This window comes from Ruditapes philippinarum, unplaced genomic scaffold (genome assembly GCF_026571515.1).
Source record: "Ruditapes philippinarum isolate M1 unplaced genomic scaffold, ASM2657151v2 ctg62_1_1_1_1, whole genome shotgun sequence".
Lineage (NCBI taxonomy): Eukaryota > Metazoa > Mollusca > Bivalvia > Venerida > Veneridae > Ruditapes > Ruditapes philippinarum.
In genome coordinates, this window is record NW_026865791.1 from 321922 (window position 1) to 334382 (window position 12461).

General features: G+C 33.7%; 1 protein-coding gene across 1 annotated transcript in view; it reads right to left on the reverse strand.

Moving 5' to 3' along the window:
- The window catches only part of LOC132730354 (atrial natriuretic peptide receptor 1-like), a 42683-nt gene that overhangs the window by 12141 nt on the left and 18081 nt on the right, over positions 1-12461 (reverse strand). The window contains exons 4-9 of the mRNA XM_060716264.1: positions 9544-9616; positions 8536-8665; positions 7913-7999; positions 5606-5749; positions 2660-2781; positions 764-972 (exon numbers count right to left, since the gene is read on the reverse strand). Coding sequence (XP_060572247.1) covers positions 764-972; positions 2660-2781; positions 5606-5749; positions 7913-7999; positions 8536-8665; positions 9544-9616 — 765 coding nt within the window. The remainder of the gene's footprint in view (positions 1-763; positions 973-2659; positions 2782-5605; positions 5750-7912; positions 8000-8535; positions 8666-9543; positions 9617-12461) is intronic.

Sequence of the window (12461 nt, forward strand, 5' to 3'; positions counted from 1 at the left end):
AAAGGGAGGAAAATGACACAAGGGCCCATGGGGGTCGCAAAGTTCCTGGATTTTCATCTTTTCAGATGGTCTAGAATTCATTTCCTTTTAGTTTTATCAAACATTTTCATTACCTAATATTGTTTTTACATTGACTGGCTAATCTGCCGAAATTTTGTTTTCTTTCTTCATCTACAGAAAGACCCTTAGTATAATGTTACAATTGTTCGGTATAATATGTATTGCTATCGATCATTGGCTTACCATCGAAATCTGCGAAAGTTGGTGACCCCTGAATGTTGAGAAAAACTTTATTGAAAGCCAACTTTTGGGTTTTTTCTCAATTTTTGAATCCATACTTCTTTAAGGCAAGTCATTTGTTTATATCAAGCTCGGAATGCTGAATTATTTTGATGTCTGGCATTATATCGTTGACGTTATGGTTTACACTATTGAAACTGGCTTATCGTTATTCCTGGATATGATGTCTCCTAGATGTTGAGATTTGAGATATTTTTCTGCATTTATGTTCCCGTTAATTTTCTTTGTAAAAGAATTTTCAATCAAAAGGAGAACCCTTGAAAATATTAATACAAAGGTTATGTCTTAATCAGAAAACAGATATAAACTATTTAAAATCTTTGATATAGAAAATATGCCTGAAACATTAAACAACAACTCAACATAGGAATTCATGTAAACTACAGTAGTAACATTAATTATACAGTAATAAATACAATGTAATTTATTTATTTCATAATTTCTATTTTATCTACTAGCTCACCCCATAAGGATCGTTTCTTATTGCAATTTCAAGCATAATTATTGCGAAGGCGTAAACATCACCAGGCATTGTTGCATGGTAATCATATGGGTCAGCATCTCCGAATTCCGGTGCCATGTAGATACGTGTACGTTGAATTCGGTAAGCCTTCTCTTCTAGTTCCATTGGATCAGTGATATGATTAAATCGTAAAGTGTTTAATCCAAAATCTGAAATAAAGTTAATTTCAAACTAATATTTCTATTTTATTATTACTATTAGAAACTGCACAAAATTATTGTTTAAGAGATTTTCCTGGGATAAATTTTTAATGTATGGTAACATTAACAAGAGTACCATAGGGGTAAATTATAAACACTCAACTAAGATAGAGACCCATGCACTCAAAAATATTTTTCCAAACTGTAAGTATGTTTTATGTCATAACAAGTGATAAGTTTAATTGGCCATCAGTAATGTCCCTACCAAGTTTCAAAAACCTAGGCTTATTTCTTCTTAAGTTTAACTAACCATATAACACATGTGACATTGACCCTAGACTAAACGATCTTAAAATCTAAAGCGGTACCGGTAATCTACTAGCCATGACCAACCTCCTTACTATGTGAAGACCTTGAGCACACTTATTATGTTATTCAGCAGACACTGATATGTCTTATACTGACAGACGGACAATTATGCCATGTCAAGTTGTAACCTTTGAGCATATAAACAAGAAAAATATTACATACATTCGTATGTAATATAGGTACGATTGCATACTACTTTTTGTGAAGACTTTATGTTTGCTGAATTAAAGGTGTAATGTAAAATGAACAATGTCACAAGATGTTTTATATCTTTAAACATTTTCATGGAATGTAATTAATGTATCACCATATTAAAGTTGCATGCCTTCAGATGAGAAAAATGATTTCAAGGAAATCAAAATATGAAAAGAAAATTCACGGTCAATTGACTGCTTTGAAGCATAATCACAAAATAAAATTACAGGAAATTAAAAACCTTTTTAATACACTTAAGGTAGAATTTCATTGTAAATCATAGTCAAAGATTTGAGATATGATTATTTATTCATATTAACATCATTATTGGTTACATATTGATAAAACAAAACCCCGAAAGACACAGTTTGTAAATATTTATTACAATAAAATATGAAAAAGGTATACGCGCCGAGGTAAGCTATAATTAAAATTCCCGCGCTAAGTCGCGGTGGTGCTTGGGATAATCACTTGATACTGTAAATGGCAGCCATTTTACGATACGAATCCTCGGACAGTTTATCCTGCCGAAAAGATATGAAAAAATACTTGCAATTCAAAGTTTGCTGGCTACATAAAGATTATCGATTTACTCTTTGCACACTTTTTCCCTGCCTGAGTTTAATAATATTGACGTGTTTTCATTGGCTTAAACCATCGCGTTACCAATACACATGTAGGTGTGAACTAATTTCGTGTTCATTAAAATTATTCCGTTAATAGACATATAACAATCTTATTTACAAATGAATTGATAAAACAACAATCCCAGAAGCATTTAAGATAATAACAATCATTGGAAAAAAATAAATGCATATAAATTGTAAATTTGTGTATGACAACTCAACCCCCTAAACAAAACATAATAGACTCAACCAAAACAAGCGCCTGCTTCTTCACCTAACATGACCATGATTAGCAATTTAGCAAAACAAATCTAAGAGATAAACCTATTGTAAAAATAATACTATGACCACAGCAGATTTCGTACAGAAAACCTGAACCACCATTTCTGCCAGAAATCATTTTATTTGTTTGAATCGTTTAACACTTTTTTAACTGGTTAATAAAGCAATATTTTCACTGATCTTGATTTTTTTTATCAGAGCCATGTAAAAACAGCTAAATTAACCTGAAATTTTTACTGTCCATCTGTCATCCACTACGCAGTTGTTAGAAGTCAGTCGACCATGGATTATTTTTCGAGAATGAAGATATGCCATGCCTCTAGCGATGTCACCCTCAAATGAAAACCTGAGAATACAAAAATATCAAAGTCAGAGCTTTTTACGTCTTATCCTCCAAAAAAACTCTTTAAAAGAATGCAGTTTTACCATGACATTTTATTCACATAAGATTTTTGTGCCATTTTTACAATTAACAAACAAGAAACATGGCAATGCCATGAAACCAGGTTTTCAATTATCACCATTGTAGATAAATATGTTGTATTTGAAATACAAATACAAGCAACAAACAATGTAACTATGTGCAATGTAAAACATGAATAATGTAGGAGGAATTGCCACTGAAGAAGTGTTCACTATAATATTATGTATAAGGAAAAAAACAAAGGGCCATAATTAGGTCAAAAACTATCCAATCACAAAACCCCGACAATATGTGCCAGGGTGCTTGATGACAAAGCTTCTGTGAAAGTTTGAACAAAATCCGTTGAGAAATGTAGGACGAGTTCAGCACAGATGAATTTGTTCACTATAATTATATTGATAATTCTGTATAATGAAAAACAAGTTACAAAGTAGACATGAAATAATATATCATATCTTTTTTAAATTACCTCCAAAGATGATATGACCTTTGACTGCCAAATCAAGTTAAAATCATGTAAACAGGATTTTCAATGTTAATGTCACTGTGACCTTGACCTTGGAGCCAGCCATGCGGAACATGCGTTCTGCACGTCATCTTGATGTGGTAAACATTTGTCTGAAGTTTCATCAAAATTCTTCAAAGGGTTGAAGAGTTACAGAGCGGACAGGATTTTCAATGTTAATGTCACTGTGACCTTGACCTTGGAGCCAGCCATGCGGAACATGCGTTCTGCACGTCATCTTGATGTGGTAAACATTTGTCTGAAGTTTCATCAAAATTCTTCAAAGGGTTGAAGAGTTACAGAGCGGACACAATTTCATTTGACGCCTGAAGTTAAAATCATGTAAACAGGATTTTCAATGTTAATGTCACTGTGACCTTGACCTTGGAGCCAGCCATGCGGAACATGCGTTCTGCACGTCATCTTGATGTGGTAAACATTTGTCTGAAGTTTCATCAAAATTCTTCAAAGGGTTGAAGAGTTACAGAGCGGACAGGATTTTCAATGTTAATGTCACTGTGACCTTGACCTTGGAGCCAGCCATGCGGAACATGCGTTCTGCACGTCATCTTGATGTGGTAAACATTTGTTTGAAGTTTCATCAAAATTCTTCAAAGGGTTGAAGAGTTACAGAGCGGACACAATTTCGTTTGACGCCCGAAGTTAAAATCATGTAAACAGGATTTTCAATGTTAATGTCACTGTGACCTTGGAGCCAGCCATGCGGAACATGCGTTCTGCACGTCATCTTGATGTGGTAAACATTTGTCTGAAGTTTCATCAAAATTCTTCAAAGGGTTGAAGAGTTACAGAGCGGACAGGATTTTCAATGTTAATGTCACTGTGACCTTGACCTTGGAGCCAGCCATGCGGAACATGCGTTCTGCACGTCATCTTGATGTGGTAAACATTTGTCTGAAGTTTCATCAAAATTCTTCAAAGGGTTGAAGAGTTACAGAGCGGACAGGATTTTCAATGTTAATGTCACTGTGACCTTGACCTTGGAGCCAGCCATGCGGAACATGCGTTCTGCACGTCATCTTGATGTGGTAAACATTTGTCTGAAGTTTCATCAAAATTCTTCAAAGGGTTGGAGAGTTACAGAGCGGACACAATTTCGTGTGACGCCCGCCCATCCGCCCGCCATACCCCAATCTAATAACCAGGATTTTCAAAATTGAAAACCTGGTTAAAAACTGTGCTTATTTTTCCCTAGTATAAAGGAATTTTAGGGCTCCTAAATCCCTAACTTGTGAAAAAAAGTTCTGAAATGTGAAATATTTTATATACATATTTTAGTCTATTAATTCATGAGACAAGTAGTAATCTATCAAGAAATCTAGCTTCATCCTAATAAGGCTTGAAGGAAGATGTGGTATTTGTTGACAGATGGTTAAACAAACGAGGTACATTTGTCCTCACTCCCACTGTTAAGTCCTGAACTGGCCTCGAGGTTATAAAACTTTTTTTGGAGCTTTTGTCATGAATTTCAGGATTTTTATTGGTCAGGGTAACATATACCTCAAAATGTGGTCTCTTACCTTAGGTAAGAGAATGTAAATTTAGTGCCTTTTCTTATGATATTTTACAATGCAAAAATGTGCATTATCCAATGATGTTAAAATTCAGTCATTCTGTGAAATAATTACTATAATTATTGATTTTATTTTTCTTCTAGGATTTGAAATAGTCAAAATAGTCAAATAGTGAAAAAAATCTAATGTTCAAATTACAATCAATAAAATCTAGCATATTTAAGAAATAATATATCCCAAACTGTGATTTTATTACTCAATAACATCACTGTTTGGAGTTTCGGATACAAGGAATTATATCACGAGGGCGTATCCCGAGTGATATAATGATGCGCATCCGAATGACAAACTGATGTTTCTCCAGGGATAAAATCACCGATTTGGATATATTATTTCAATTCTAACACAAGTCATCAACAAATAAATGCTGCCGTACCTGATATTTAAAGCAAAATTGCGCCTGATTTGTTTCCGTACTTTATAATTGTCAACGCGTCGGATTTCATAGTGGTTACGTCACATGTATAATGATTACGTCACATGTCTAAATATAGAACGTCAAACAGTGATTTTATAGCATAATAACACACACTTTCGGTTCTTCTATGTTCAATAGGGAAAAATGCTGGTCGTGTTAGAATACTCAAATAATACATTCTTATTGAACAATAAAAGAACTTACAAGCACAATACGATGACAAGTTACCTGAAAGCCCAGTTAAGTGGGACCTCCTCATTGAGCAGAACATCTGAAAGACTTCCCTTAGGACAGTACTCACACAGTATACACATGTTTGGAATCTCGATGCAAGCACCAACAAATTTACACAAGTTTACATTGTCACATTCTCTAGAAAAAAGTACAAAAAATTTCTTTCCTTATATGATTTATACAAAGAATTTTCAAAAATCTTGTGTATGAATTAAGTAAAATTACAATGGTTCATGTCCAAATTTATGAGAGCAGTTTAGATTATTTTGAAGTCCCATTCATTCTTCTCATTTTTTCTCTCTCAATATTTTGGATACTAGTGTTACAAAAAGTCCCCTGATTAGAAAACACTTAAGTTTAAATAATTAGACAAATTTTGGGAAAAATAGGATTTTCAAGAAAATGGGAATGCCTCTCCAATAATCAAAACAAGTTAAACATAAACATTTCTTGAAGTTACTGATTTTCATTTTTTTTTGTTTTGTAAAAAAGTTCATGAGATTCTAGAAGTGACAGGGCCGGCAAAATCTCAGAAAATTGTACTTGTCCACGGACAAGTAACCTGAGAAATTTACTTGTCCGTACTCAATGTTCACTTGTCCGTATTTATATTTAATATTTACTACAAATGTCAATAAAGAAGAGCAATATGATTAAGAACTTTCTTTCAATTTTATTAAACATTCTGTGCCATATGTTTAATAATATAATATATTATGATTATAATATAATATATTTATAAAATGTTAAGATTAAAGTAGAACAACAGTGATCGACAAATTGTGTATATTTTACTGGAAGGAGCATTGGTCTTTGACTTTTGCCAGCACTTTTTCAGTTTTCCTTGCACCCAAATTGCTCTAAAATATTGTCTTCATTTTTTTGCACTCTGGTACCATTTCTTATTTATTCACTCCTTATTCTATTCATCTATATAATATTCATTTGAATCCTGTTAAAAAATCATATGTACTCTTGAGTTAGATTTGTCAAATTGATGACATCTGTTTTTTTTTAACGATATTATAATGATTGCCACAGAATGTAATATCATATACGTATATTTGGTTGCAGCAGATGAATTGTGAAAATTTTGACATCATTATCATCGACGACGAAGAAACTGACATGTAAACATTAACACCAGTATTAGACATTCAAAAACAAAGGCATTTTCACAAGAAATCTTTACATAAAATAAATTATAAAATGACTTTGTCCACATAAATTCAAGCAGTCAAATTGCCGATGTGAGCGTAAATATTCCCGAATAACCTGGAAAAGCTATACAATGTATTAAATTTTCATACGACACAGCGGTATTTGAAAGACAATTGTTGCGAGATCGATGCTGTGTCTGCTATCTAAACAATACATGCGCTTGAAAAGACCACAACTTCCAAGTCAATTTTATGGCAGAATCCCCGTTGCTACCGAAAATATTTTATTGCAGAGGCTAAGTCGGCAGTCATAAACCAAAACAAACATGTACCCACATAGTGACCTTGATAAGTTCAATAATTAGTTAATTGCCGCGCGCATGCAGTAACTGCATGACGTAAGGAAAACCCCAAGCCTGGTTGGTCGCTATTTATGTAAACACTTAAAATAGTAACACCCTAATATGCACGGAATGCCCTCAGGAATGACACCACACTTCACACGCTAGTTTTCGTATTAAAAGTGCGATTTTTCTTCTGCTTTAGGTCCATTAGAAAAGAGCTAGATTTTTTTATTCAGAATTCCTCTTTTAGCCGCCGAAATTTACTTGTCCACGGACAAGTAAACTGCAGAATTTTACTTGCCCAGACCTACAATTTTACGTCTCGGGCAACTCGGACAATTGATTTTGCCGGCCCTGAGTGAAATTAAATACACAATTTTATTTTACTGATGTGAATACTAAACAGTGGACTTGAATGAAATAAGCAGAACAGACCTGATCCATGACAAAATTGACTATTGTCTTACTTCAATTTTCTATTTTCCAAAAATGGTAGCTAAACAAGTTTAACAAATTCAGCAGGCTAAGGTAAACTTTGCAGGTCAATACTTTGTAGATATTATAAAAAAAAAAAATACAAAAATTTCTAGGTTAGAGATTACTAGGACAAATATTTCAGACAAATCATACATCATCTTAAAATTGTTTGATCTTTCACTGGTTTCTGTCTTGCTAAACAATATGTTCTTGCAATTTTTTTCAAACAAAAGAATTGATTTGTAACTCTTGTGATCCTATTTCCCCCACCCTGCCATCCAAATGCTTCTTCAATTAAAAAAACTAAAGTATCAGTTTACCTTATTTCTCTGACTTCCAGACGGACTTTCTTTGTAAGACTGAAGTCTTGTTTAGTAACAGATCTCACAGCACATGTTCTGCCATCACTTCAAATTGACAAATTTATAATTTCATGGTATAATATTGTTTAATTTAATTACATTATAAAAACAGAACATTGTGTTACAACTCAAATTCCTAAAACATTTTACTTTCTACTTAAGTAAACAAAGACTTTGTAAAAAAATTACCTGAGCGTCCCCCACCTTAGGAAAGTTTTACATATTAACAGACCATGTAAAGCTTTGACCCCCAAGTTTGACCTTCAACTAAAAGTTGTTAAATTTTCCATAACTGAAATGTTGCATATAAGATATTAATTATGTACAAACTTATATTCATTTCAAAAGGCTAATTGATTATTTCCATTTCATATCATCTTTTGTTGTCAAAATCTTATGTAAAAAAATTGCTAGTGTCAAAAAAAAGAAAAAAAAGTTAAATTGGACACATGAAAATTACAAAAAAATGACAAGGAAAGATTTATACATTGTCATTCTCATTAACCTTTTGGAAAAAAAAAAGTCAATTAGGTCATTTACTTCTAAGAGTATGCAGCATTATATAATCAATATATACTTACTATTGGCACGTCTGTGCAAACACTTGTTTTCCTCCTGTTTGCATTACACTAACACCACCTTCTGACTGTTTCTTATTTAACTCTACAGCACTTCCTATCATACTACCAAATGCTCCACGCAAACCTTCATCTATAAAATGTCATTTGTAATCAGTTGGTTAAAAAATTGAAAAGAAAATCGTATTCAGAGGCACTTTAATTTTCATTGTTACATTACGTAACAGTGTGCTAATTATAACGCAGGCCTCGACAATTCCACTAGGCGCTCGCATTTGCGAGTGAAAGTTTGGGTTGGCGAGAAAATTTTTTTTTCCTGATCCAAATGATGTTCCTCTTATTACATTTAATGTAAATGAAATTTTCAGTAAAAAAAAATCAAAGTGCTGCGACGCCATTTCAATCGTAATACTGTCAATTGAAAACAGGAAATTGACCTTATGACTAGGTATAAAACTTGACTGAACACGTATGATGAACAATTCCATAAAAGAACAGCAGCATTTGACAATGTTTCATTTATGTACATATGTGTTTCGAAATGTTTTATACCTAGCCCTTAGGTCAATATTATAGCTGAGTGGGCGCGTGCGTAAGAATTTAAATGTAATTAGTATTCAGGTTATGTTGAAGATAAATAAAAAGAATGAAAAGTATTATCAACTTTTTTTAACAATATGTAAATGCCAATAAAGCCAATTTAATTGATACAGATATAGACCGGTAAATAGTAATTTAGAGCCTTATGCATGTTTGATTATTACAAATTTTGTCCATCAAAATGCGAGTAAATTTTAAGGGTAACTAAATGCCTCAGGCCACTCATGCCTCCTTCCAATAAAGCTATTCGTTAAAATCATACAATTTCCCCAAAAACTTAAATGTACACTAGCTATTTTACTTCCAAAATTTGCAATTTTAGTGATTATTTTTCCCCAAAAACAAGAAGTTAACTGTCCTCTTCCTAATTTAGTGACAGAAACCACTGATCAAAATAAACTAATATTTTACCTAGTTTGACATCTTCAAATGGTACTATCCATGTCTCATCCCAAAGTAACTTTCTTCTCTGCCAAGCAAAGTACTGAAATCATAGAAATAAACATTTAACTCACTGTTTAATGTCATCTATTTATTTCAAAGAGAAAATAAAGTTCTAAAACTGAGCAAAAAAAGGAAGTGCCAGCTATCACTGAACGTATAAGACCAGGGCATTTTTTGTCAAAATTGTGAAGGGGCCTGTTCATTTTGTGAAAAAAAAAGGCATGACATATCATAAAATTGTGAAAAAAAAAAAAAAAAAAAAAAAAAAAGGTCGCTCACCTGTATAAAGGCACCTGGAGCGGGGCCAGTTTAAACCCCAGGGCTTTTATTTGAACAAACTTGGAAGACACCCATTAGAAGATGTTTCACAATGTTAAGTTTTTACTACACACATATAATGAAAAAATAATGATCTACCCCCCCCCCCCCCCCCCCCCGTCAGGGCCAATTATTTGAACAAACTTGGTAGACACCAATAAGAAGATGTTTCATGCTAAACATCTAAGCTCTAGCTCATTGGGTTTTTTTAAAGAAGATTTTTAAGTTTTTACTATACACATATAGTTAAAAACAATGACACCCCTGGGGCAGGGCCAGTTTTGACCCCAGGGCTTTTATTTGAACAAACTTTGTAGACACTTACTAGAAGATGTTTCATGCTTAATATCTAAACTCCAGCTATTTGAGTTTTTTCAAAAAAGATTTTTTAAGTTTTTGCTATACACATATAAGGAAAATCAATGACCCCCGGGGCGGGGCCAATTTTGACCCCAGGGCTTTTATTTGAACACTTGGTAGACACCCATTAGAACATGTTTCATGCTAAATATCTTAGCTCTAGCTCTTTGAGTTCTTTAAAAGAAGTTTTTTAAGTTTTTACTATATGCATATAGGGAAAATCAATGACCCCCTGGGGCGGGGTCAATTTTGACCCTAGGGCTTTTATTTGAACAAACTTGGTAGACACGCATTAGAAGATGTTTCATGCTAAATATCTTATCTCTAGCTCTTTGGGTTCTTTAAAAGAAGACTTTTTAAGTTTTTACTAAATGCATATAGGGAAAATCAAAGACCCCCTGGGGCGGGGCCAATTTTGACCCCAGGGCTTTTATTTGAACAAACTTGGTAGACACTCACTAGTGTTTCATGCTTAATATCTAAACTCTAGCTATCTGGGTTTTTTCAAAGAAGATTTTTAAGTTTTTGCTATACACTGTCATATAAGGAAAATCAATGACCCCCGGGGCGGGGCCAATTTTGACCCCAGGGCTTTTATTTGAACAAGCTTTGTAGACACTCACTAGAAAATGTTTCATGCTTAATATCTAAACTCCAGCTATTTAGGTTTTTTCAAAGAAGATTTTTTAAGTTTTTGCTATACACATATAAGGAAAATCAATGACCCCCGGGGTGGGGCCAATTTTGACACCAGGGCTTTTATTTGAACAAACTTGGTAGACACCCATTAGAACATGTTTTATGCTAACTATCTTAGCTCTAGCTCTTTGAGTTCTTTAAAAGAAGATTTTTTAAGTTTTTACTATATGCATATAGGGAAAATCATAACCCCCTGGGGCGGGGCCAATTTTGACCCTAGGCCTTTTATTTGAACAAACTTGGTAGACACTCATTAGAAGATGTTTCATGCTAAATATCTTAGCTCTAGCTCTTTGAGTTCTTTAAAAGAAGATTTTTTAAGTTTTTACTATATGCAGATAAGGAAAATCAAAGACCCCCTCGGGCGGGGCCAATTTTGACCCCAGGGCTTTTATTTGAACAAACTTGGTAGACATTCACTAGAAGATGTTTCATGCTTAATATCTAAACTCTAGCTTAATTTGGGTTTTTTTCAAAGAAGATTTTTAAGTTTTTGCTATACAAAAAATCAATGACCCCCGGGGCGGGGCCAATTTTAACCCCAGGGCTTTTATTTGAACAAACTTTGTAGACACTCACTAGAAGATGTTTCATGCTTAATATCTAAACTCAAGCTATTTGGGTTTTTTCAAAGAAGATTTTTTAAGTTTTTGCTATACACATATACGGAAAATCAATGACCCCCTGGGCGGGGCCAATTTTGACCCCAGGGCTTTTATTTGAACAAACTTGGTAGACACCCATTAGAACATGTTTCATGCTAAATATCTTAGCTCTAGCTCTTTGAGTTCTTTTAAAGAAGATTTTTTAAGTTTTTACTATATGCATATAGGGAAAATCAATGACCCCCTGGGGCGGGGCCAATTTTGAACCTAGGGCTTTTATTTGAACAAACTTGGTACACACTCATTAGAAGATGTTTCATGCTAAATATCTTAGCTCTAGCTCTTTGGGTTCTTTAAAAGAAGATTTTTAAGTTTTTACTATATGCATATAGGGAAAATCAATGACCCCCTGGGGCGGGCCAATTTTGACCCCAGGGCTTTTATTTGAACAAACTTTGTAGACACTCACTAGAAGATGTTTCATGCTTAATATCTAAACTCCAGCTATTTGGGTTTTTTTCAAAGAAGTTTTTTTAAGTTTTTGCTCATATACACATATAAGGAAAATCAATGACCCCCTGGGGCGGGGCCAATTATGACCCCAGGGCTTTTATTTGAACAAACTTGGTAGACACCCATTAGAACATGTTTCATGCTAAATATCTTAGCTCAAGCTCTTTGAGTTCTTTAAAAGAAGATTTTTAAGTTTTTACTATATGGATATAGGGAAAATCAATGACCCCCTGGGGCGGGACCAATTTTGACCCCAGGGCTTTGATTTGAACAAATTTGGTAGACACTCATTAGAAGATGTTTCATGCCAAATATCTAAGCTCTAGCTCTTAGGGTTTTTTTAAAGAAGATTTTTTAAGTTTTTCCTATTGGTTGCCATGGCAACCAGAG